At 36.0% G+C, this 27,682-nt stretch overlaps 2 protein-coding genes across 8 annotated transcripts in view; one reads left to right on the top strand and one right to left on the bottom strand.

Annotated features, from left to right (window-relative positions):
* Nucleotides 1–27,682, top strand: part of LOC310887024 (uncharacterized protein) — a 211,546-nt gene that overhangs the window by 7,630 nt on the left and 176,234 nt on the right. For 6 of the 7 annotated variants that reach the window (XR_014575597.1, XR_014575598.1, XR_014575599.1 and 3 more), the window contains exons 2-4: nucleotides 178–367; nucleotides 670–743; nucleotides 3,743–3,924. Coding sequence is in view for 3 of the 7 variants with exons in the window: in XM_083812425.1 (XP_083668551.1) it covers nucleotides 3,867–3,924 (58 nt within the window). In the remaining 4 variants the exon portion in view is untranslated. The remainder of the gene's footprint in view (nucleotides 1–177; nucleotides 368–669; nucleotides 744–3,742; nucleotides 3,925–27,682) is intronic. The other variant, XR_014575596.1, reaches the window with a different exon arrangement.
* The window catches only part of IGF1 (insulin like growth factor 1), a 55,033-nt gene that overhangs the window by 23,666 nt on the left and 3,685 nt on the right, over nucleotides 1–27,682 (bottom strand). The window contains exon 2 of the mRNA XM_083812412.1: nucleotides 26,580–26,736. Coding sequence (XP_083668538.1) covers nucleotides 26,580–26,736 — 157 coding nt within the window. The remainder of the gene's footprint in view (nucleotides 1–26,579; nucleotides 26,737–27,682) is intronic.

Below are 27,682 nucleotides of genomic sequence, written 5' to 3'. Positions count from 1 at the left end.
AATCAGGTGTCAGAAGCTACTTATATAGAACCTGATCCAAAATCTATTAAAATCTTTAAAAATTTAAATATTAAAATTTTTAAAAATGAAAAATTAAAAAGGACTTCCACTGCCCCTAGTGGGCTTGGCATCAAGCTGATAATGAACAATTGCTTGCATTGTCTTCCAACCTTACAGTTCAGTTCATCTTAGTGGCATCTGGAGAGATTTGCATGGAGTGGATGTGATGTGATTCCTTGAAGGAGACAAGAACAAAAGAATCCTGATGTACAACGTGAAACTGAATGACTGTTTCCCGGAGTTAATCCTACTGACTGCATAACAAACAATACAATGTTTTGCAGTGTGTAACCAGGATTTTATCAAGGTACTTGTTCTCAGCTGTATTCTGGGAAATGAAAGCAAATAACAAATGACAAACATGGCACTCTTATTCCTGCATCACCTAGTTAGAGGGAGAAGGTTTGAATGGCTGTTGCATAATACTGAAATTAAATATCTCCTCTCTATCTTTCACTATATCCATGGGTGCAGCTATTGTCACACATTACAATTTCTATTTCTGCTTATATGACAGTAGTCCTTCCAGGGTGTAAGCAATTAGGAGGAGGCCACTGTTATCTAATCTATTATACAGACAAATGTTGACATTTTTCTTTCCCTCATTAGAAACAGTATGACACCAGAAAGGAGGGAGAAAGAAGACACTAGGAAGGGCATGGCTCACTTCTCACTCACATTAGGTTTGTATTTGTCTAATAAAGTTAACTTCAGCAGATTTACTCCAATATGTGCTAAGTTCTGGAGCTATAGGCTCTGTTTACTGAGATCTGATATCATTGTGAAGGGCTTTGTCAGCAAGAAGCATCCAACCTTGTACACTACTCTATGCAGCAATTGAGAATAAGAAATAATCAAGATTCAGCTTTGTACTTGTGCAGTAATTTGAAAAGTATTGCCCGAGTCTTGTTTAGACTTTCAGTAATTGAACCTTTCTCTAGAAGCCAGAAGCATTAATTACTTAAAAAAATATTAAGCAAAGGTAAGATGACAATGTAGTAGTTTTCTTATGGCCAACACTGCAAATGTGAAAACTTATATCTAATTGTCTGCTACTTTTGGGCTATTGGGATACTTTTACTCATGAAGGTTGAATTTCAAGATGCCTGATTACCAAGGACAAATTAACCACTGCATTCTGAAGGGAATTAAGACAGAAAGATTAAGAGTCAGATTCTTTTATCTTCACTGATGTTAAACAGTACTTTATCCTAAATAAAGAGAGCTCTTTGCAGGTAAAGATACTACTTAGTTTCAGGAATATTTATGGAATCTAGCTATCAATTATTTGCACAGGAGAAGGCTGTGACAGTGCCAGGAACTGAACCTACATCAACTTAAGCACTAGGCCAATGTCTTAACCATATACCTGTCTTCCATTAACCTTACTTTTGACTTGTTCGGTCATGTAAAAATCTAATCTTGAAAGAAAGCATTCCTTTGAGGTCATGATGCTCCTGTTAAACTTGTCTAATGAGATAAAAGAAAAAGTGAAACTTTCCAGTGAAGTACATAGTCATTAGGGAGTGAGGATGAAGTCAATGGAGTGAGAGAGGGACAGTGAGTTGTATCTGGAAACAACAGATAGCTAAATCTAGCTGAAATATACTGCTATGCTTCATTCACCTTTCACTCACACTGGTTTCTACCAGTTGTAGCTCCATTCGTTAGTGATTTAATATTGCAAAAGGAGCTAGGAGGATAAGTTCCAGTGACAGGGACATAAAGAAAAGAAGCCAGTGCTGAATAATAAATGAAACTACTCTTATTCTCCTTGACAACCAAGCACACCTTCTTATTACTAAGACATGCAGAGAGATCATAATCAAAGTAATGCTGATATAGTGCAGGCAGAAATTGGTTCCAGGATAGCATCTTATACACCAAAACTACAGTTTCTGTAGGATCATTGAAGATAGCAGGGCTTATAGGCAGTAAAGTTTTATATGAAGCAAACAGGCAGTAATCCTGTTTTTACAGGGCTGACAATGACTTCTCCAGACACAATTTTTAAAAGGGAATGTGGTTTTCTAGGTAGATTTTTTTAAAGATCTCACTTGCTAAGTTTCTATGGCTTTTTAAGAGAAGTTCAAAGATTTTAAAAGTTCATTTCCATTGAAAGATTTTTTTCTAAGTAATGAAAATTATTCCCTTCTACTATTATCTTTCCAACTAGTTTAGACTTGATTAATGATTGAAACCTCAGCATCAGTTTAAGATGTTTCTCAATGGCTTCTCTTATTTGGTAGTTTTGCTGTCCTTTTGTTTCTCTGTTTGTTCTCTGGGTTAAATAGAGGAATCAAGTTCAACAGAAAATAAGTGGGGGTGAATAAGTATGCTTACAATGGTGTAGTCTTTTTAATTTATCTTATTATTACACTAATATGTAAGCTTAGTAATGACTCTGTAAATGTTAACGTTTTTAGGTGTGCTTCATTCTACAGAATCATTCTTCCCAACGTGGCCAGTGACTTCGCATGTCATTATGTCCACTTCATCACGTTAAGCATATTTCTGTTCAGGAGCTATGGTTTTCGTGGAAAAAAATAACATACAAAAACCCACAAAACTTGTCTTACGCTTACTTGGCCAGTGGAGGGCCTATATGGTATCACGGAAAATGAAAAAGTACAATCAAGTGAATGTCATGAAGTGTATTTCTAAAGAATCTTTTATTCCTGTATTGTTCATTAGAAATTACAGCCATTTTTAATTCTCAGACATTTAACACCTATAGTTCTTTAAAATGCTACTAAATCTCAAAGCATGAAGGATTTTGAAAAAAGTTGTTGATTCTCTGAAAGCACAGATTTTGAGTTGTGCCTGAAGATATTTCTTGGACATAGACACCAGTATTAAGGCCTTTTCAAATATTTTTGTTGAGTCTTTAGATATTTAATTTTGCATTTGCAAGTTATTAGCTGTATTTGAAATTAATAATCTAGTATTCAAACATGACATTAAGAGTCAAGCAGTACACAGCAAACTGGATTTCAGGCATACTCTGTTGGTACCCAAAACTTGACTTACTAAGATCATAAATATTTTCAAACAACTCTTCTTAAGTAGTTAATTGTAGTTCTACAATTAAAGCTGATATTGATATATAGAAACCAGATCAAATAGCTAGAAACAATACTTCCACACCAAAAAATGTAATCCCTGTAACGTCTTGTTTGCTTCTTCTAATTTCTTACAACTAAAGGAATGGGGTAGTGTCCAGAGGAGGTTAACTCATTTTCAGCTGTAACAGACACACAGTTAGAAAGCTTTTTTTTATTTTTTAATAACATATTCAAATTAATTTTATCATTAGGCACTCAAATTTCATAACAAAATGGAATAATCTCTAATATATGTTTCCTCTGACGGTGCCTCCTGAAATCGCTATTGCATAATTGTGATAATACTTTCAATCTCCTGCACATTTAGCATTTATACACTCAGAGTGTGGATGCAGAGGCCGACAGCATGGTGTTTCTCTCTCTTAAGTCATTTAGTATCAAAACTGCTTAGAGTTCTTTCCATTCAGAGTAATTTTTGGATAAAATATGACTGTTGCTCTCACAGAAACTTTGGTCAAAACGTATACTAAATGAAAGTTTTCTGTGGTTTGGGAAAGTTGGATTAATTTTTTCCCCTTGTTTTTCATTTTACATTCCTCTGAACTCCTTTTTCCTAGCCAGAAAAGGAGGTGCCGAAATAACCTAAAGAGGCTGTGCAGCCTGGCTGGAAGAGAGAAGTTCAGCAAGTTTAGTGAGAGCGGCTGTTCCTGTGAGATTTCCAGCTGAAGGGCCTTAACCAGGATGACACTAATTCTGCAGATCTCATTCTCCTCATTTGTGAAACTCAGAGAAGTTTCAGGTCAGCATCCAGGATAAAATCATAATTGGAAGTAAAATGAAGTCAATTTCACAGTTACATTTGTCTAAAATGAGTCTGTTTTCTCTCCTCAGCTTCTAAATGATTGTCTAAACTGCATCTCTTGCGATTTTGCTTAATTATTTGCAATCTCTCCTCATCTGTCATTTGCTTATGCTTCTCATACATTCCACCTCGTCTTCTTTGTAATATCACTTAATAACTTTTCTAATGAATTTCCTAAATTCATTCCAGCATTCTAGGTATCTTTGTTTATGCCTCTAGCAGTTAGACAGCAGGTCATTAAATAAGTTGTTATCAATTTAAACTTCATAATTGTTTTAACTTTCCATCCAGCATCATAAAACTGCTATGCAGTCAACTGTGATCACTCTAAAGATTAAAACTACAAAAATAAATCACTGCATAAAGTTTTCTCTATGCAACTTAAAAGCAAAATTTTTTGTAGAACAGATAAATTTAACATATATCACATTTAGAATTAGTGACAATGAAATACAATGAACATAAGTGTCATCCTTGCTGCCTTGCTGTTTTTTTTTTTTTTTTTTTCTTTTCTTTTCCTAATCTTAGTGATGCAAAGTATAAACCAAAAGTCTGGTGCAGGAAATAGCTGCATAGTATTGACCTGGACGAGACTGAATCTCTTTCTCTCTCTCTACTTGTCTGTCTTTTGTTGTGTGCATGACTCTGACCTTTTGCCAGCAGCTGCTATGCAGCTTTTACATAGAATACCCACTGGTACTACTGTGGTGTGTGTTGCCCATATAATGGCTTTTTGTGTTTTCAGCTGTATATAAAATGAGAATATTGCATGAATTACATGCTGTGGTGACATATATATAGGAATTGTTTCTATGTCATATGAGATAGAGAGATGGAGCTGTTGTAATGGAGTAGTATCACTAGCCAATAGATCTGATCACTGGAATTTCCTGTGTATTAATTATATTCTAGAGCGCACGTGTTAGACCTCCAGAAGATTTGTGTGATTGGCACAGAAGAGATAAAATTTACCCTGGCATTGAGGGTCTACAAAAAGTCTTCCTATCCTTCAAATGCATTGTGAAAATTGTTCTTGATGTGAAGGTGTAATGAAAAATTGAAGCAAAATATTGAACTGACAGGGACCGTTGTTTACTTCTGCATTGTTCTCAAAGTTTTGTATTATTTCACTTAGACTAGCTTTGGCCATGTAAACCTCTGGTCCCTAAACGTTAAGGGCCAGGAGATTTCACACTCGTTGCACCTGCAGGCCCTCGTGTGGGGCTGGAAGGCCGGAGGGGGGCAGCGGCCTTGCGGCCAGTCCGGGCGGCAGGCCGGGCGGCCGGGCGGCGCTAGGGGGCTCCGGCGCCATTCGGTAGCCGCCACGCGCAGCTGCAAAGGGAAGGGGACAGAGAGGGGGAAGGAGAAGGAGAAAGGAAAAGGGAAGGCGAAGGCCCAGTATAAGGTTGTGCCCGCGCTGCACAGAGACTGTGATCTTATGGGTAGTGTGAGAGTGGCCTGTTGAAACTCCCCCCTTATCCTCTTCACCACAGGGGTGTTAAGAAGAGGAACACTAGTTAGATGCTGCTGAGCAAAGTGGAGTCAGGATTCACTCCCTGTTCTGTTTATAGGTACAGATGGGAATGGTAAATGCCATATTCAAGCCAGCTGGCGAACTGGAAATCTTGTCTTGAATGTTTCCTAGAATCATGTTCACTAAGTAAGATTTCTGGAGGCTATTGAAAATCACATCAACTTGTCTTTCTATTGTTCGAGTGGCAGAGGTACTTTAATTCGAGTAGTGGGACCAGTACTTTTACACACTGAAGTAAACGCTTGTGCTACCACTGCACCTTACAATAGTTTTCCTGTCAGTATTTGGATCTTGTACTGCAGTCGCTCAAGTAACAGACAAGAAGTAGAAAATGAGAAGAAAGCTGAATTGTCAGAGGAAGGAATCCCCCTGTGATAAATCCTCCTTTTTAGATTGGATTATTCAGATCATTTTGATTTGTAAATATAGTTCTGGAATTTGAAAAATGAGTTGGTAGGGTATATTTGCAAATCAGGAAGTAAAACACTTCTTAAATATCTGTCCTGTATGCTGTCCTTTGACCTCCTTTCTACATTATTAATAGCTTCTTAATTGTCTATGCAGAAATCCCTTATTATTAATCAGGCTAGGTTTTCTTAATTTCTAGTTTAAATTAAATATTATGGTGGAAAATCATCAAATGTACAGACAAAATATATCAATGTGGTATAGTTCGGTAACCTTTTATGAGCTTTTGAAATTACTGAACCATAGTCTGTGCAACTGCTTGTGTGGTAAACACTGTTGTCCATTCAAGTAATGATACCAGAAATTGTTCCCCAAACATGGAGTTATGTTGATATTTTAAAATACTGCTACTGATCTCCACAGCTTAAGCACTTAAGCTCTACCCTGCTCTTTGTCAGCTTCGTGCTTGGGAAATGTCACTGGAGTGACAGCTGGTGGAGTGAAGGCAAAGAACAGAGTGGAAGCACTGAAAAATGCTTGGAACAAGTCGCTGTTATTGTTGAGAGAAAAGATACTAGAAATACAGAAAACAGTATATGGCTTAAAATCCACCTTATGGATGTGTAAAAGAAAGGACTAGATGTAATGAAACATATATGCATGATGAGTGGTATATTTAACATTCTTCAATTACAGCAGCAACAAGGAAGATTATCCTTTTCCCTACTTCCCTACTCCAGGATGACGTCATTGTACCGATAAGTAGGACTTAGGAAAGGTTTATGTTCTTAGCACTAGAATTAAAAAATATAATGCTCCTTTTAATATCATAATTTCTAGATCTACCAACTTTCAATGCTTTATCTTGCAAGATCATTAGGAAATTCAGAAATCATTTTTCTTTAGTTTGAGAGAAGCAGAGAGGGGTGATCTAAGGATAAATACGCTCTCTGTTAGTGTGCTACCATACCTCTGTATCACATCTGGCAAGTATCCACAATGTTTAAAACTAATATGCTGTAAAATTGCTAAGAAGAGAAGTATTTAAAAATTCATACATATTAACATTTCAATGTTGAACCTGGTAGTAATTACTGAGTACTATATTTGTTTCCTAATAGAACAGACGTTCTTAATTTATTATTTCACATTGTAATTTTTCACATTAGACACCATACTGGCTGAATGAATGATAAAATGAATAATAAAATATCAGTGGTAGGACACTTGTTCTTTCCTTTTATTCCAAAGAAACTAGACATTATTGCACCATGTCCCATATCTTGCTTAGATTCATTTTGATTCATTTCCTAAGAAAAATTGCTGAAACCTTTCCAGATTTCTTCATGGACCATTCATTCATTATTGTCTCAGTGCTCTGAGACAATTATATAAAATCATACTTAGTGGATGTAGAAGAAAAAAAATTAAGGGTTAGCTCTTCTGGGTATGGCATCTGGTATAGCTCAAGCTGGAATCAGTGAGGGGCAGCCCAATCCCTAAAGAACCATTCATACTGTCTTATTGCACACAAAGCGTGTAAGTGTTTGAAAATTAAATACTTCTGCAAAAGAAAACTAAATATCCCACAACACTATCAACAACTGAGCAGCAGAACGCTGCTAAGGATAAAGTCTGGTAATCATACATATAAATTATGACTGTTTGGCACTGTAACATTGCTAGTGACACTAATAGTTGGAGCAGGTAGCAACACCTAAGCCTCAGATTTCCCGAAACTGTCTAATACTAATCTCTACAACTTTGAAGTTGTTATAATTTAACCAAACCTAGCTGTCTGGGTTTCAAAGTTTTTACATTGTGCATTTTTGACAGGATTTTGAGGTTTTTGTTTTTCTTCTTGTAAAGGATGGGAGAAAGAAAGGCATGGCTAAAACCATTGAGTAATTTCTGACAATAAGATTAGAAGAATGCTGATATTAAAAATTAACTTCTTATTTGCAGTGTATGGCTGTTTTATTGAATAACCCTTTTACTTCCAGGATGTTAAGGTAGAATTTGGGGAGGAAGCAATAAGAAAATTACTGTTTCATATATGTGCACTTAGGTTCTGCGTGTTTAAATTCACCTAAAAATTGCAGATTTCCAAGGTTCTGAGTTACTTATCAGTAGAGTTAGGTATATAGATATGGGCATAGGTATTTATCAATTCAGTGTAAGTATCTATCAGTTCAATTCTCTGAAGAGTTGGGCTAACGCAAGAAGTTTTGTTTTTATACCTCCCTCATGATAATATCAAGGCATTATCATCTGGCAACTCTTCTGTTAGAACGGCTGCCATCATTCATACTGCTACCATAATTATAGCAGCAGTCTGATACAGACTTTTCTCCATCTGGATGTTGAGGTGAGGTTTCTCTTAAAAACATTCTTTCTTGGTCTCTGTTGAGATTAAAGTTAAAAAAGATGTAGCTACTTTGTGGTTAGGTGGACTGATGTGGGCACTTCTAAAAAGATCCTTCACAGTCTGCTTCACAGTCTGCACTAATCAGAACTGCAAGACTGGTACTTATATAGCTATTCACTGACATGCAATTGCTAGTACACAGTGCAATCACTGCCCAACCCAGATCCCGTAAGAAAAATTGATGCAGTTGCATGTGCTGTGCGTTTGTTAGAGGAGAACTGTCCTTGAAACCTGGTTCAAACATGATTCACTCTCAAAGGAATCAAAGTCCTAGTTCAGGTAAGGTAGCTGCCAAATACAGAACTTTAGTAGTAACTTTTAAAGGCCCCTCTGTCTTAATTTACATTTTCTTCTGATCCATCATTGTTACCTCTTTTCAGATAAATTTTTTCTATCTTGGTACACTTTTCTCTTACTGCTAATTCTTGCCTTCATTTCTTCTGCATGCAAGTCTTATGTGCAATGACTGCTTTTAAAAGAAATATACTGCAGTATTGACTCCTTTAATTGAATAATGGAGATATCAAAGCTCAGACTGTTTTTTTTTCTTTATTTTTTCCCCCCATCATTCTTGCCTTCAGAAATACTGAAACCTTTTGAGCAGAGTTTCTATAAAATTCAAAAGAGTAAAACTCTCAAATGATTTTCCTAAATCAAAATTATTTTGCAATTCTGAAAAAATAATACCTTCAAAAGTTAATTAACACAATATTGACCGAGATCTAACAAATAGCCTACTTACAGGGAAGTCACTGACTTCAGGGAAGTTAACCTGTTGGGAATATTGATAGAAACAGGGCTAGGAAAAGAGCATGCAAGGCAAGTGGGCTCTACTCTGAGGCAACTCCTGGTTTATTGCCTCATCTCTGTGTTAGTATTGGCAGAATGTTGTGGAGAATGAAAAGAAAATGCTTAGTAGGCTGTACCACTTTATTGAGAGGATGCGAAGAAAGTTGTGTGAAAGTGGAATGTGTGGGGAATTAGAGTGACAGCACACTGTTTTGTCACTGGCAGATGTCTGCTGGGCTTTACCATTTTACTGGGGTGGTACAGTTCAATTGTTATGACACATCCAGGAAGAAAAACAGAAAATGCGAGCTGGAAGCCTGGAGAAAATTGAATGATGATGACTCAGAACTTACACCCCGAAGTAAAATGAAGATTGAAACACCACACCAATTTGCTTAGCAGAGTAATCTGAAGCACACATGAAGTAATGAGCTTCCAATTTATTGAAGCTTTGCACTGATCTTCAGATGAAAAGGGTAATATTAGAAAGCTAGAGTTAAGGTGAAAGGCAGGGATGATTGCAGATAAATTGCAATCTGAGCTTATGTTTTTGCTGCCATTCTCTTTTCAGTATGCTCTTTTTGTTCTGTGTGTAGTCAGCCCCGCATCTGCTGCTGCTGAAATCCAAGGAAAAGTCTTTCAGTGCCTAGAAGTGTTATGGTTTGACTTGCTTGGGTAGGAGAATCGGTCTCCTGTAGCCTATGAACCCTGTGCCATATACTTGCAGTAGGCAGTGGGGCCTGCTGGGGTATCTACTTAATTTGCCACGAAGTTTTATGTAACTGTTATAGTATTGTTTAAAAAAAGGTTTCAGGGATTCTCTGCAGTAGTATGGCATACATTAACTTCTAACTTGAAAGCAGTATCCAATTTTTATCCCTTATGTAAACAGATATATTCTTACTGTATTTACTGAACTGTCTTTCTACGTGTGATAAACTATTACCTGAAATTTATTACCTTCACTGTAATGTGGCGTTTTGCTTAACATTTTAACTCTTCTAGTGGTTGAGTTATGTAAGGGTAAGTGTCTAAAAAAATAGTGCTTGGATGGATCTGAATGGTTACCTTAATCAGTGGATTTTAAAACATTTGAAAGGTGAATAAACATCATTGCCTCATTTTCACACATGGTGAAAGTAAGACAAATACAGATAAAACACTTTGGTCAAGGTTTTTTAAGTTAGCTAGTGCTAGAGCTAGAAATAGCTATGGCCCTCCCAGCTGCTTTATTCTTTATCTGCTGCCTATCTAGAGGAGTGCTTGATCTGTCCTCTGAAATATAAAAGGTGAGAGAGAGCTTACTCCAACTAGGCATTTAGTATTCAGAATTCCTACTTCTGGATTCATGGATTGCACAGAAAGGGACTATGTTCACCATAATAGTATACTCCTGGACATTTCAACATCTCACTGCTTGTTATGGGTGCAAAATCGATAAATAATTTTTCTGTACTTATGAGAAATTGGTTAGCAACAAAAAGATCATCTTACGTAGCATATGAAGAAATCAAGTGAATGCAGGTTTTATACTGTAAGTAATCTGTGTCCAGAAATCTTTTGAACTTTACATAGCAGTTATTGCCAAGTGTTGAAATACCATATGGTTATTTATTTATTTATTGTCACTAGAGAAATTCAGGTCCTTTTGTTCATGCTAAAGAAACTTTAATTCAGTCTCTCCCAGGTGATGGTGTTGTAAGAGGCACGTTGTCCCTTATCTTGTGAAAGCATAGCCTCAAAACTCATTGAATGTTGTGCGGCATTAGAGGTACAGTAAGCCTTTATTTCATGTATTTATGTGTCATAGAGAGACAATGTTAGTGGTCTCCTATGTGGATCATCAAGAGGGCAGTGGCTACATAACACCTCCACTGATGACTGTGGTCACACAGGGTCAATGAGTCCAACAGAGTGTCTCTGAAAAACAGTCCCAATACACCGATGTTTGAGAAGGACAGGCTACGGGTAACACCAGATACTGCCTGCCACATGTCACTGGAAGCAAAGAACATGTCGCTTCCTTTACTAATACCTGGCAGCACTGAAGTCTGTTTATCAGCAGCCACTTGGCAATGAAAACTGCCTGGTCAGTGCTTTGCTGCTGCCCTGCACAGCTTCTGCCCTGGAATTTCTGCAGCCTATGGCAATTAGGTAGTTTCTGTTGCTGCAATGGCAGCAGAAAGAGGCTCTTGATGCTTTGGAAAGGTGCTTAGGTTTGAAGAAAAGGAGAGGAGGATGACATTCTCAGTGTCTGTTCTCCACTGTTTGTGGTGGTGGGGCCTAACATATACTAGGTTAAGTTGGACATTTACTCATACCATTTGCTCAGCACTTTGGGAGCCTGATGCTCTTTACTTCTGTGTGCATTTAGGTGCACTTTGGCCTACTTGCAGTGTAAAAGCCCAAGCTTATTGTTGTCCATTAAAATGATCAGTTATACTAGTGATTCCTGTCTGTTTGACTCCAAGCTCCCAGTGTTAATGTTGGCTTAACAAGCTTTACATTCTCTTTCTCCTAAAAAATATAAAAAGCTCGTGTTTCAAATAAATCTCACAAATTGTATGCTATTTAACATCTGACTGTTGAGGTTTTAAGCTGCTGAATGCTCATATAATGCATTTTAGAAAGTGACTTTGAGTTATGAGGTTATGAGTTACACAACAACATGATGTCAGCCTTCTGACTGGAGTCGTGGTATTTAGCAATGCTGCTTGGACAGGAAAGTTCACACACAGAAGCCTGTCCAACAGTTCTAAGAATTTTATATCTTTTGAAGTATTCAATATATTTCTTTACGTGTTAAAGCACTGGCCTTCCAAACCCTTGTTTTTGTTTTCCAGTAATCTCAGTGAACTTGGGGTCATTGGATTGCTTGCTTTCTCACTGGCTGCACTGAAATCAAACAGCCATCAGCTAAATTACTAGAGTTCAAGCGTGTCTAAAATAAATTCAAAGCAGTGCTTTAAAATAGCATTATGACTCCTCTTTCTGCATGGCATGAGGATATAATGTAAACTGAAGAGGTAGAGGTGGTTCACAGAAAAGGTGTATTTTCTCTACTGAGTCAAAATAACAACAATGTGACTTTCAGATTTCAACTGCCTGACTCAAAATAAGGACAATGTGACTTTCAGATTTCAACTGCCTATTTCAGCTATAATATTTCTGTGATTGTAGTTGTTTCACTAAACAAACAAAAAATTCTACTGTTGATACAGAATTAGATCTTAGTTTTCCTAGCCATCTCTTTCCATCTGTTGAAACTGTATAGAACCAGCAAAAAGAATACTTTAACAAAATCTTATAAATCTTTTAAATCTATACTGGCAATATAGCAGTAATATACTATTAGTTCCTTTGTCTGAAAAAAAAGTCAAGTCAAGGACAGTTAGGATGGACTTAACCAACAAAATCATATTTATCTGTTAGGTTGTTCAGTTTTCCCAATATTTTTTGGAGTGCTCATCATACAGTGTGGGGAAAGCAGGAAGAAAGAGCAAATTGTCACACAAAGTGGATTTTTTTTTTTTTAAATCAGATTACCATCCATTACCAGCAAAGCTTGGTATATGAAAAACGTTTTATACCTACAGCTGCTGTTGAGAAATGCACTGGTGGTCTCTGCTAATATCCACACCATAAAATTACTTGAATGAATTCACATCTGATTGGTAGTTTCAGTAGACTTTCCATGAATGGATAAGCCTAATTGATGTTGTCACTATTGAAGATAGAAAGTTACTTATTCCAGCTAAAGGCTTAGTGTGTAACTCTGAGAGGAGTTTACACAATGACAGCACAATATGAATTTTTGTGAACAACCATGGGGCTTTTCTCTACCAAATTGCATCAGCTCCTACATTAGCTGAAAAAGAAAATTAAAGTTTTTTATATTATTTCTTGTATTGTTTATAATGCATTCATCTAAAATCAGATCTCTAGACCAAGAGATTTCAATCAGTTAAAATTTTAAATGATTTTGCACTGAATTGTTTTTATCACCAGCCACTTGGCAATGAAAACTGTTCCTGGTCAGTGCTTTGCTGATGCCCTACACAGTGTCTGGCATTTCTGCAACTCAAAAATGAGGTAATTTCTGTTGCTACAATGGCAGCAGAAAGAGGCTCATGATGCTTTGTAAGGGTGTTTAGGCTTGAATAAAAATAGAGGAAGATTTGGTTGCTTTTGATTCTAGCTCTCTTGTCAAAAGTGCTTTGTTAGTTCAGGTAGGATAGAGCATATTTCCCCTATATAAAGGGACAGTACTATGTGACTGTATCTCTATGTTAAATTCACTGACATTTGTATTCTGTTTTGAACATACAAAGCATGAGCAGAAATTTTGTAATTACTTTGCAAAGTGGATCCTTGCCATTTCCAATTGGATGTGCAATTAATAGACCCAAAACCTTATAAATGCTCAGAGAAACAGGTAATTTCCTGAGAAATTGTGGGATATAATATATTTATCTGAGTGCAACAATCAAATACTTCTGCGATGAGCACTCTAGAATTCTAGAGTTTATGAGGAAAATATTAATTGTTTTATCTGTACTATTTGGATCCTGGAGATCACTAGGGCACAAGACCACCCATTACCTAATGAAAACGGAATAAATATTTGAATGGTTTGTTCCTTCTCCCAAGAAACATGCATCCTCTGTAACTATGAACACTTTTTTTTTTTAAAAAAAAAAAAGACTGTAGTCATTTAATGACAGGCTATAACATAATGTTAAACTGATTTGCCTGTGGACGTGTAAAGTGACAAAATTAAGGCTAACATCTCCTGATTTTAAGGGATTCATAGGACCAGTTCCAGTCATTAGCTTTTTCATTAAGCACTTGTGCTTGAGTTACAGCACATATTTAAAAATGCATTTAATTCATTCACTCCTGCATTATTTATGGTTACACAAGCAAATACCTTTTCTTAAAAAAAAAGTGGATTCTCCTAGTCCTTATGCTACACTGTATTTAGAATTACTGTAATAAATTTATATGCTGTCAGATGCTGTCACTGCAGTGGAAACTGAGTCTAAGTCAGAAGTATGTGGAATTCCAAAATAAGACCTCTTGTGAACATAACTCCTAAAGAATTTTGAGATTTAATTATAGTTTTCAGTTTAGAAGACAAAGCAAACAATAACATATGAATTATCTCCAAGTTCATGTAATGATCATTGTTTTTCTCATGTTCATTCTTTATCCCATACTGTTTGTGATCCACATTCAGTCTTTGGCATCTTGGAAATGAGGTTAGTAGATAGGTAGCATTTATAGTCCCTTTAACCACTGTCAGTTCCAGAATGCCTCTTAGAATATTTATTCAGATTCAGCCTTCATTATTTTTAGCTCACTTGGGAAATTATTAGCTTTCATCTGATCCTTCACGTACTTATGCTAGAAATAAGAAGATTTCATACTAAGCGTATTAGTATGTTTCACGTCAGAGAGGAAGCTAAGTCATTATGCCAATTCTTATTTTAAAAGGCTTTTAATAGTGATAGCTTTTTCACAAGCATTCAGTAAGGTCCATAAGCAAAATTTAAAGAACTGGCTAAGGACTCTGACTCCTATTTCCAAAGACACTGAAGAGATCAAAAACACAGTTATTTGCCTAGGAGGAGTCTAAAAAAAATTGTCTAGGACCATCTATCACGGATTTTTGTGAAAGTTAGACACAGTTTCTCTTGAAAATCTCTCGAGTGTCCATCTGCATCTTGAGTGCCTAAAAACCATTGAAAATCTGCTTCATATGCCTTTGGGAACCTCCAAGGTCTCACTGACTTTTCATGAGACTCACATTCATTTTTGAAAATAGATCAACACTTCTAAAAAGTAAGGCCTTAATCTTTTAGATGTATGCACCTAGCTGCCACAAAACCCAGACCAATTTAGGCATCTCAACAAGCACTAATATATGAAGAACTGGTATTTTTTAATAGTTTATGCCATGCATGAATGGTAGACGAACTTTAAATTTACACTACAAACCTCTCAGGCTGATTTGAAAGAATGGTAAAAATAAGTTTTTTTGTGTGTGTATTTACCCTTTTCCCATCAGTCACAAGTAGTGTCTATTAATCGCATAAGAGAAACCCTATTTGTTATATTATATACAGAGGGGAAAATATCAAAAGTTCAGCCGGTAGTTCCTACGAAAAACAGATGACTGGTTTGAATACAGTCAAGGGAAAATATCTGTGGTGCAATGGTGCTTATGGCCAAAAAACCTAGGAAAATCAATGATCAATGTTTTCTTTAGTGAACATGGATAATTCCTCAAATTAACTCACACTGTCCTCAATGCATTGAGCCAAAGCCAATTAAGTCAGCAGATAACCTTGAGTTAGTATCCATTGATTCTTGACTGTGGATTGTGAAGTGAAGAAAGCCCTGGACAAGGCCAGCCTAGATTATTAGCATCACATACTAAATAAAATAAATAAATAAAAATTCCTAAAGTTCTTCACTGGGAGGGTTGTCGTGCACTGGAACAGGCTCCCCAGGGAAGTAGTCACTGCACCAAGCCTGTTGGAGTTTAAGAAGGGTTTGGACTGTGCTCTTAGTCATATGGTCTGAATTTTTGGGTAGACCTATGTGGTGCCAGGAGTTGGACTTGATGATCCATATGGGTCCCTTCCAACTCGGGATACTCTATGATTCTATGATTCTTGACTGGGGCTTAATGTCTAATTTATTCAAAAAATATCAGAGTATAAGTTTATATTTAAAAGGAGCAGCAGACAATAATAATATCACCACTTATAATTTCTGCTCATTTTATTAGGTTTCATCTTGATGATAATAGGAAATAGTTGTCTCTTACAGTATCAACTACGACTGCTTTCAAAAACTAAAATAGAGTGACTATGTAACAAAATTATAGTAGGTCACTTAAAGCCATTGGAAGTACAGTTGTAGAATTTTATTCCATTGTTTGTAAAAAGAAAAATAAGAGTCAAATTACATGAAAATGTCTTCCTACTGTTTTTTGAATGATTATACTATTTAGACCCCTCCACTTTCTGAAATAATTGTATCTTGGGATAGCTATATTGTCTACTGTATCTAATTCCTTGAATAAAGGCAGAATTTTATAAGTGTATGGAAATCATTCATATGAGTATCTCATTACAAGATCAACCCTCGTGATTTTTAGATGTGGAAGTCAATGCATAATTGTGAAGTGAGAGAACAATGTGGAAACACTACCCTTATTTCTATTCACTTTCCCTCAAGCCAGACTAACTGGTACAATGCGTAATATTAAGGCTAACCTGAAAGAAATTAAATTATATACCTATTTTTTCATACCAAATATAAATCATCCTTTCTGTTGTTTATTTTTTTTGTCCTGTTCTCTGAATGTTTTAAAAGAATACAAGTTGATAGTTTCTCAAGATCTAAACAACCTGAAGTACAACTCCTACCCTCATAGCTAGTTTGGAAATTTTAACTTTAAAGAAGGTCATGGAATGCAATTATTTTTGGAGTGATTCTATGCTGTTTTTCCATTGCCTTGGATGAAGAGAGTAACTCAAGCAAGAAAAGTAGAACTTTTGTGCTCTTAATTCAACTCAGTGGATGTCTATCTACCTTAGGCAAGGTTCTGTCTTATCTATTTCAGTCATATATTTTCTTTTATAGCTGAGCTCAATATTTCATCAATAGCTATTGTTTAAATTTTCAAATTGCTTTATCACTGAGAATCTCAAAACAGTACTTGAACACCATTCTGTGTTCTTTCTCCATCATGGTACTTTATGGCACAGCACTCTAATGGAGAAATTGCATCATTAAAGACCTACGATTTTCATGTTTAGATGTCACTCTAGGTTTTAAATATTATTATTCTCTGAATGCCACGTATATTAACAGGACGAGGAATGAATTAGTGTGAACAGCAGTGTAAAAAATTGCTTCATTATCTATGCATGGATAAGTGTACCTTCTCTCATGATGCAGGAATAAAATAAGAAAGTGTGTTACTTATTATGATGTGTAAGAGTATATTCCATCTATTATATCAAGAAAGAAAAGATAGGCTTTTCCTTTTTACTGTATCAAAGTAGAGTACAGTCTCCAGCAGAATTCACACTTAGTCAAATTAATGACCTGGTAGTTCTTAAAGGAGGCCAAAGGTGCAAGCCTAACTGGTGTAACCTGCATGAAGTACATTCCGTGTCATTGCTGAATTGCATTATATCATGGTAGCTAAAATGAGCTTGGGATTTGCTTTGATCTGAAATCTGGTCCATATGAGTGCACCCTTATCTCCACTTCAGGGTTTGCTGACGTATGGCTGTAAATAGATTAATACCACCAAATGTAGGCTCTTAATGGAGGGTCCATATTCAATTAACTTAACTAATTTAAGGATGCAGTTACTATAGCTTATTTACTTAATTTAGCAGAGAAGAACAGGCATGTTCTATGGCATATCTATAACTTACAGAAAGCTCTGAAAGTTTCAAACTCCTTTCACAGACTAGAATAAGCTCGAGCGGGTTCCTAACTCCAATATCTCATTTAAAAGCCTAAAAGTAGATGGAATGAATGTTAACCAGGATCTCCTCATGTGTATCGGATCAAGCTCTTTTTAATCTTGATCCCTCAAAAAGGTTCAGTCTGTATGTTGATAAATGAAAATTAAATGTTTGTCACCGACTGTCTAGAAAGAACTGAATTTAAAAGAAACTTTTGTCTGAAAAGTGAAAGAAACAATATGATCATCAATATACAATGCAAATGAGAGGTTTTCTAATTCCTCTATCCTTCTCCATATGAATCACAGAGGAATAACATCACCTATTCTTCCTACATTTCTATCCTCCCTTAAAAAGAAAAAAAAAAGTCAGTAAGGAATAACTTCATTTTTTTGAATTTAAAAATGTAAATAAGGTCATAATGCAAATGATTTCAGCAATATCTCTGTTTTCATTCAGTGCCCATAGATTTAGAGTATAATGCCAGAAGCAATTAGAAAAAAAAACATTAAGTGTTCTAAAATCAAGTATGGATGGTGTTTTTGTGTTTAATCTTAGCTATATATTTCAGGAATAAACATGTCTTTTATTCAGGGCATGTATTTGCCAATAATACATCTGATTAAACTAGGAAAATTAGACATACTATCAGTAGCTTGCTCCCAAATTACACAAGAAGAAATTAGATACATTTTCAGTAGCTTGCTCTCAAATCTCTTCAGTCTATGAGTCACCAGATTCTTCCTGCCAAACTAAATATGTCTGTGAAAGGCTGGAAACTTTAATGGAAAGAAACATAAAACTTGAAATACGTAGGAAAAATTAAGTTTTTTCATGGAAGACCTGTTGACTAGTAATTCAGGAATTCAGGGGATGTAGAAACAAATTATTACATCTTACTTGACTACAGAAGTTTCAAGGTATGAAGTGTATTCATTTTAAACTTGCAATGTTAACCTAAAATAGATGTCCTTATTAGCTTTCATGTAACCTAAAGTAATCAATGAAGAGTTACAAAAAGAAGCTATAAAAATTTCATTGTAATAGAAGAAGCTTTTATCCAGTCATTTCTACTTGTCTGAGCTAAAAGAAATCTTCAGTTTACTTAATTCAAATCTGAAAAAAAACTCTTTAAAAATATTATTTTAAATACTGACTTGTGAAATACAGAGTTTGTGTGTGTAATTTAAGATTTTGTCCATTGCCTTAGTAGGAGATGGCTGTTAATGAAAATTCAGATGAAGTCAAAACAATTTTCAGTAGTATTTACTTTCCTTAGAAGCTGCTGTTTATGTGTTTATGCTGCTGGGGTGTTACTTTGGAGATAGAAATAGTTACTAGGTATTGTTAGAATATTTATTTATTGAAAGAAAACCATTTTGTTCACAGAGCTGAGCTGAATCAGAATGGTCTGAGCCACCCCCTTCTTTTTTCTGCTTACTCAGCCTTGTACAAATTTATTTTCATCACACAAAAACACAAACATTATAAACAAATATTTGTATAGCAAAAAAGTCATATAGTTTCAGATTCGGGTGTGGGCCATAGGTTTCTAAAGGTAGTGCTTTAACAGGACACTCATTCTCTACTTCTACACCTTTACGGGAACATGAGGAAATGAGAGGGTCTGCTGTTTGCAGACAGCAAACTCCACATCATTCTCTTACTCCACAACAGTTGTATTTCATAAATGGGAAATCTGAGATCACAGCTGAATTTCAAAAGTAAGATCGTAAATAGATAAATGTGCTGTAGACTCAGAAATATGAAAGATGAGCCCTAACAGGTATAACTTTGTATTGTTTCTATGATATAGGGAAACTGATCAGTTTTAACTAGTAAAGGATTTGGTATGAGGTAAGCAAACAGCTTACATGCTGTCTTTTAAGAGCAAGAACATTGAAAACACATTAAAGCTGACTGTACATTGGATTCAGTCAGAAAATACAGCAAGTGTCTAAGACTTGTGTCTGCTTCAGATTTTGTAGGAATTTAAGTTTACTAAAGGAATTCAAAGCAGTTCTCTAAGGAATTCCAAAACACTTTTCCAGGAATTGGCATTGGAGAGGCAATCAGAAATTTAACCTACAAATTGCTTGGATAAAATTGACAAGATAGGCTCACCTGTGTAATTTGTTTAATTCTTAAAGATGCTGAAACAAAGATAGCATTTCAATTTTCTTACTTTTGCTTACAGTAAGAAAAGCAATTTCTCATATCATTCTGAAAGTTGTGTGTTAAACAGTGTTTAAGGTGCCTTTTGGTTGAAGTAGGCAACTTTTACTGACAGTGACAATCTAGAATTTTCTGTAAGTTGCAGTTACATAAGGGTCAGCATATATTGTGCCTCTCCGAAGGCTATGGATGTGTTAAAATTCTTGCTTTCAGAACGTCATTTACTAAAGCAAACATGAAATGTGTCTGTCACTTAAACAATCGACCTAGTACTTGGGCTGTATCTTGTGCAGTAACTTTACATGAAACATAACACCAAAAAAAAAAAAAAAGTATGAATTGAAGGCCTTTTCTTCCTCTTGACATGGAAGATACTGCAGTTATTAACAGGGATAAATTTAGCTTAAAATTTTCAACTAGCATACATTTGTGGTATTGCTTTCTTTCGTCCAAATTTTTAGAACGAGAAATGAATTAGCCATTGGTTACTGCTTCCATGTGTTGTCATATTTTTCATCAAGTTAAGCTTGTAACATAAGGAAATGTTGACATTTGGGTATGGTTTTATAAATAAGTTCAGGGGCATCTTTTTTCAGCAAAGCTCTGAAATGAAAATGGCTTTAAGTCTCTACTTGATTTTCAGTGATGTGAGAGAGTTTGGAACAGATGTATAAAAGCTGAAGTGCTGAATAATCTTTAGAGAAATGGCTGTATGAACTTCCTTCTTTGAATGAGCACTCTGTATAGATTGCCCTAGATGCTGAAGTAGTTAATGCAAAAGGTTTTAATTAAGAGACTGTGGTTCTGGTAAAGTGAATAATTTGCTTCATGACAGTTCCTGCTGTTGATCAAATATTGAAAATGTGTTATTAATACCAGGACAAATGAAGAGGTCCATATGAAAAGGTTTTGGCCAATTACATAAAGTATATGCCAGAATTGGAGTCAGTGAAGGGTTTTTCTTGGTATTTAACATTCAGTGGAAAAGTAAGAGGGGCAGCTATGCCAAGAATTAATGCTGATCTTGCCAAGTGCTTCTTTGAGTGACTTTATGCAACATGAGACTAAACATTGTATTAAATATGCATATAGCTAACAGCAGTTAAGGAATGAAATGTCATATAACAGCTTTCTGCTATTTGAGACCAAATTTGAAACTTGGTCTACTGCATAGATAAAGGCAAACATCATAAAATGCATTAGCATCTCCTGTGTCTAACAGCTAACAAGGATACATACATTTAACGTCTGGAGGACCTGTACTTACTTGGTTTGGTAGTAGGGACTTCTTGCAGAGATGTTTCAGTATGAAATTTTGATCAATGGTTTGCTTCCACTCAGCTCATTTAAAATTATAATTATTACTGCAGTCCCTCCTAATGAAATCCTTGGAGACCAGAGAAGAACCAGCTGCAGAGGAAAACTGTATGTAAAGACTAACTTTCGTCTATTTTGGAGGCTAAATATTCCCAGACTCCCTCTCTGATGTATGGAAAGAGTAGGTGGAACCTCTCTTTCTGTTGTTACAGAGGTCGCTTAAGATTAACACTTCCTAGCCTTTCTTAATGCGGTAAAAAAGGACAAAATTCTTTTAAAGACTGGCATATTTTCCAAGAATTTCCTCAATGATTACTACAGGGGGGAACAGAGCAAACATGTCAGTTATTTGACTATACAGTGATTATCACTCTGGATGCCACAGCCACAGACTTGTGTCGATAACCGTGCCTGTATTTCTGGTTCCCTGAGCAGTTGCCATCTGGACCTGGCTAAAGCCAGCCTGAGCTCCTTTCCAGACTAAAGCTTTCCTGTAAGACATAAGGAACCTGGGGATAAAAATTGAGGACTACATTGAAGTCTTCCATGTTTACAAGATTTGGACATGGATGGGGCACGTAGCCAGACTAAGGAACTTAAAAACATTCTCAGATCTTCCTGCACGAACATGGCCAGGATGATTAGCATTTCTTTGCAGAGTTTTGTAAGACTGTCACTGCAACTGTAGACTATGTCTACTGCAACTTTTCAGCACTCCACTCCTGGGCTGGTAACATTAACGTTCCTTTCAATCAGGGACACACGGAGGAGCTAATGACTCATAATTCCTACAGGTATGGAGTAGTTAAAGAACTGAGTGCCATGCCATCTCTTGTAATTACAATGATAGGTTTGACAAGCCTAAAAACTTTAATAGCATCTTAAAAGCAGAATTCCCAATGTAAACAAGAAGTAGTTAGTTAAAGGGAAATGGAAGAAGCAACAAGATTGCCTGTTGCTAGGCCCCTTATTTCCTCCTCTGTAAGGCAGCAGTTCCTCCATAGATATGTTAGTTCTACAAAGCAATAAGATTCCACGACGACTCTAATTGCTCAAAGTTATGTTCACTGTCTTTTCCTGATTTCTGATGATTATAACTGAGTATTTTTATGCTGCTCACAGTTGGGGATATTCCCAAGGACGCTACACAATTATGATGGTCTTAGTGTTACTAATAAGTAGTAAAAATATGTCCAGGTTCATCCTCAAAGCAGTTGACACTGTGAGCCTTATTCTTGAAACCAGAAAAGCCTGTGTCTTTTATGAGATTCGTACTTGTATGTATGGAAGCATGTGCCAGGTTATTCTCCACAATCTGAAGAATATCAGAGGAACTAGATGGTGTCAGGTATCTAAATTCAGCTCTTCCTTTTCTATGCAAGTAGTGCTTCAGAGGATGCTCTTTAAGCCCAAAGTATTTTTTCATTTTTTAAGGTTTTTTTTTTTTTAATTCATGAAATTGATTCTCTGTGCCATTGCTTCAAATAACTATTGCCATCTAAGCTGGCCTTTAGAAATTAAAATGACCAAAAATATCCAAAGAAATAAGAAATCTATTTCTTTATTGGCATTCACATGTACTGTTAGCTAAAGTAGTATCCATTTAGTGGGAAAGGAAAATGCATATTTTCAAAGGAGAAATAACTGGATAAAAAAGAATATAGCATATACTCCTTAGAGCAAACTACACTTGCTGTCTTTTCTCAGGAAACAACATGAGCTAGAATGAATGACTGTCTATCAAATTCAACTTGTATGAAGAAAAAAAATCTTTTAATCTCTTGTTTGATTAACATATAAAGTAAATTCTTGTGATAAGACTAGACTATTCAAGCAAAATTTGTCCCCTTCCTGAGCTGTCTTTTCTGTATGTTTTCTGTAATCTGTACTTTCAGTTTTTCCTACATTCTTTGCCTTCAGCATTTTTTCTTTTCTTTTCTTTTCTTTTTTGTAATAGCAGTGGGGTAGTAGACCTTTCTAGGCATTAACATTCAAATGAACATGGCAGGCATCCCACTTTGTTTCATGACTGTTAAATCCAGTTTTTGATATTGAAGGAGCATTAACTGAGAAGAGTTGTGTCTAAGTGTAGCCACTTGTTTTCTTTTGGAGGTTCAGCTACAAGGAACAGCAAGCTGTGGCCAGGCTCCCTGTTGGTTGACTTCTCCTAACATAAGCTAATGCGTGGGAACTTTAATGACAGAAGTTCTACTAGAGAGATGTTGCTAGATGGGTGGCAACAAAACTTCTCTTCACGGCTGAATTCTGCGAGGGGGAAGAAGCTGTCCAAGAAATAGCCAGTGCTGGCTGGAGTTAATTGTGACCAAGAGAAAAAGCAGATGTTCTGTTTCGGGATTTCTGCAGTGTCCTCCCCTAAATAACTTTAAAAATACTCCTTGCTAGTCCACCTAATGAAAAACAGGAGTGATAGAAACAGCTTTTGACTTCCACTTGAAGTCAATAATTGTCTTTGTGTTTGGGAGGCAGCTGGGGCATCTCTTCAAAATCTGTGAAGAATTTCCTTTTATAGCTAGGAAGTTAGTTTTCATGGGCAGAGTAGACTATATAAAGAAAAAAAAATATTCTAGTCCTAACACTAGATGTAGTCTTGTGGTTGTGGAGTAAAGAGCTTCAACATAAAGTAACACAATTAATTCTATCTTTGTTTCCACCCACAACTCCCAAAGAATAGTCAGAAGCTTTGACCTTGAATCTGAACCAGGAGTTCCACCTCAGCCAAAAGGTATTCTTTATATTTGGAGTCTCTAGTGAAGAAAACCTTCTCTCACAGCTATTTCCTGAGTGAGTTAAAGACAAACGTAACCATTGATTATACTTTATATAAAGGAACAAGAGAATGAGAATAGAAGGCTTAAAATGCAATTTAAATTGACATCCACTTCACTGTAAAAGAAAAAGGTTCACTGGATTTTTACTTTTGCAAATGATGTAGTCTTTTTTAAAGTACCATGAAACAGAGCAACATTTATAGCTTCCAGTAATACGTTGTATTCTGGAGTATATTTGGTAAAAAAACTTGCTATCCTCACAACAGTGTTACTGGACTTTACTTTTCTATGGTTCTGTATTTTAGATTAAGATTTAACAAATAAGAGGATAAAGGCTAAAACAGATTAAATGACTACTTCATGAATCAGAAGTAGAGTAAGGCGTGAGGCACACATTACTTAGCACCCAACAACCTTGCGTTAATCTTCATAAAATTCCCATGGAATCTTGTGATTGCATTCTGTTAAATACAAGACTTTCCTAAAACACCGTGGTCATTCATTTGTAAAATCTTCCATTGGTCTCCATACCAAATAAGGTAAAACTTCTTGGTGTCAACAATTGCATTAATTTCAAGTGAAAACTCTGAAGGTAGGCACACATCAAAGAAACCTAGAGTGCCTTTACTGATGCCAAACAAAACTCAGCATTGGAGGGGTTTTGAACTCCTTTAAAACTTCAGAAACCCATCTTCGTATTTTCAAGTAAGGGTCATCTAGCTCAGGGAATGTAGAGATGTGAAACAAGTTGTGTAAGTTTAGAACAACTGAGATTGAAAACAAAGAGAGTTTTTGCTGATAATTAGCATTTCACAATTTTTTATCTTGAGGAACACGAAGAGTACGCAGAATTGTTGTCAGATTGTTTGGCAGTACCGGCCATTTTTGCAGTAAACAAGTGTGATAGTTCTCTGAACAAGTGGCAGACATTTTGCCAGGAGACAAATGACTGGAAAAACGTCTAAGATACATGCACAGTTAAAAAAATGCTCTTCTGTTCTAATGATATATTGTTTCATTGTTTTCTGGTGTAAGAACAAGAAGAGGAGAAGAAAGACTTCCATTACATTCCTTCTAACTACAAAAAGAAAGTATATGTAGGCTACTCAAATAGCCCATTAAGAGTAACTCAGCTGCTGATAAATGCAAGAGATTGTGGTGTTCAGATGAACAAATAAAGAACTGGTAGAAAAATGTAAATTGCTTTATGAGAGATTCTAGTATTTTTGATACTGTGTACAGCATCAGCATGCTAAGTTAAGCAGCACTGTAGAGCAGATGCTGATTTCTGATAGCTAACACATTGAATACAGAAAAGAAGGGTTCTTTAATGAATTATTGTGTATATACAAAACTAAGGCTCCCAGTTTCAAAGGGTAAACTTTAATAGAAAGTCTGAAGAAGAAAGTGAAAAAGTTAGCAACTTGTTTGTAGAGACTATCTGGATTTTCTGTAAATTGAAGGTCCAAGAATCTGGATTTCCTCAATTCTATTTTTATTGCAAGCAAGGAGAAAAATCTTGAAAGCAATAACTCCATGAGTAGAAATGAATAGGAATGGTGTGGGGGGAAACTGATCAGAAAAACAAAAGCGATATCTTGGAAGGCAAGAATTATTAGGATGAAACGAGGATTGAAAAAGGTGGTGGTTTTTTGTTTGTTTGTTTGTTTTGAAGGGGAACTGAGGTCCTGAAAGACAGATAACTTTAGACAAGAATAACCAGTTACACCATATTGTTAGGAGTAAACACAGAGAAAACACAGTAAAATCAGAGGCTCTAAGAGCACAAATTCGTACATGTTTTGGATTAGTATATTCATGAATGAGTTAAATGAATGAGCTACAAGTTTCATTAATTGTATGATATATGAATAACATATAGCAGATAATTAGAAATAGATTTTCATTATTTATGAATTGTGTACTTCTTGATTTTGATAACACTTGTAAGAAGCTACTAAGAGCTTTGCACAATCTAAAATGCAGAAAAGTATTGTGATGTTTACTTTCCAAGTATAGGTCTTGCTCCAAAAAGTTATTCAAATACCAATGTATCCACACTATTACAGACTTTATCTATCATCTGTAGTGGAATTATTCTTTATTATCTCATCGTGAGTGCATTTTACTTCACCTGTACTTAACTGATATAGAATGTGGATACTTGGATGCAGTATCATTCAGCTTACTGCCTTCCAGCTTTTCTTTTTTCAAACCACATGTTGAAGCTTTGTGTGTTTTAATATGATACAATGTGTACTTAAACTGTTTACGAGTCATCTGACATAATAGGTACATGCAGTTCTGCCTCATGAATGTCTTGGGTCTAGTGTATCCTTTTATTCCCTTAATTTCAGTGGCAGGTCAGCAGAAAGCAGTAACATAGCAGGTGGGATAGCAGCAGCTGGGAAGCAGTTAAAAACAATGACATGTCTGAAAAGTAAAATGCATCAAAATCTCATTGAGACTGATCATGGGTACACCTCTGTTCTTTACTGAGTCTTCATTGTCATTGAAGACTTGGGCATCTCTGAGATAGAGGATACTAGCGACACTTGGCAGCTTGGTTTGATAATTCCTAAGTTTGCTTAGAGCAGTTACAAACTCTAACGGATTACATGGAAAAGCTTAGGAGTTGAATGAAAAGGTTGACTTACTGAAGTAAAAGCCTCTGTCTCCACATACAAACTGAAGAGCATCAACCAGCTCAGCACCACACAGCGTTTCTGGGCCAGCAGCAACAGAACTGGTTAAGGTAAGCAAACACAGGCCAAGGTAGAAGAAATGAATGTAGGACACAGTATGCATCTTCACCTGCCAAGGAAGCAAAAGTACTGTGTCAGTTTCCCAACAGAGTCCTAAAGAAAATTACTCCTGCACCCTTGGGAGTTGAGAATGCATATGCACTGTAATTTGTTAGACAATAAACACAGTATCAGGGTAGGCCTCACCATGAGGTTGCAACTCTACACATTCTAGTATATACATTTTGCAAACTGATGACTTACATTACTGAGTGGTCTTGGTTCACATTCACAGGCAGTTAGAAAATGTTGTAGGAACTATGATTTATGCTCTTGCCAAGGGAGGATATGGAATAGTACAATAGACAGGCAAAGGGATCTGGGAAGCCTAGAACTATTAGGGTAAGGAAGACTAGACAACCTTGAATTGTTTTGTTTGGGTCCAGATAGTCTAAGAGGGAATATGACAGCTGTCTGCCAATATACTAGGGGATGTGGAGGTGGTATATGACTGACAAGTTATTTAAACTTAGAAAACAGCACTGGAGCACTGGCATAAGAATAAATGGCTGTAAATCACATGGAAGAAAATTTGGCCCAAGAGGAAAAGGTTTTTTAATTATTAGAATTCTGTGGTTCTCCAGACACCTGAAAAATGAAAATACGAGCACAAAACAAAAGACATTTTAAGGTAGAGCTTGCTAAATTTACAGATGAGGTCATGTGGGACCTTCCAGAGGAGGGGACCACACTGAATGATTCTTCCTGTCCTCTATTACTAGCAAGTAAACATTTGGAAGCATTCAAGAAATTAAGAGGAGAACTAGTTAAGGACTTTTATTTGTATTTGATAGAAACAGGTATACTTTCACTGTCTGCTTAGGTCAAGTTTGTCTATGAGGTGTGAACACAGGTGATGATTTTTTTTCTCACTTAACATTTAGTTACAAACTGTTCTTTTCCTGGACTTATGATTGAAGAAGGGTCAATCCTTAGTGGGTGTAAATTTACACCAT

This window comes from Anser anser (genome assembly GCF_964211835.1).
Source record: "Anser anser genome assembly, chromosome: 1".
In the NCBI taxonomy this organism is placed as follows: Eukaryota; Metazoa; Chordata; class Aves; order Anseriformes; family Anatidae; genus Anser; species Anser anser.
Note: the sequence above shows the minus strand (reverse complement) of the source record. Positions and strands in the feature narration are given on the sequence as shown.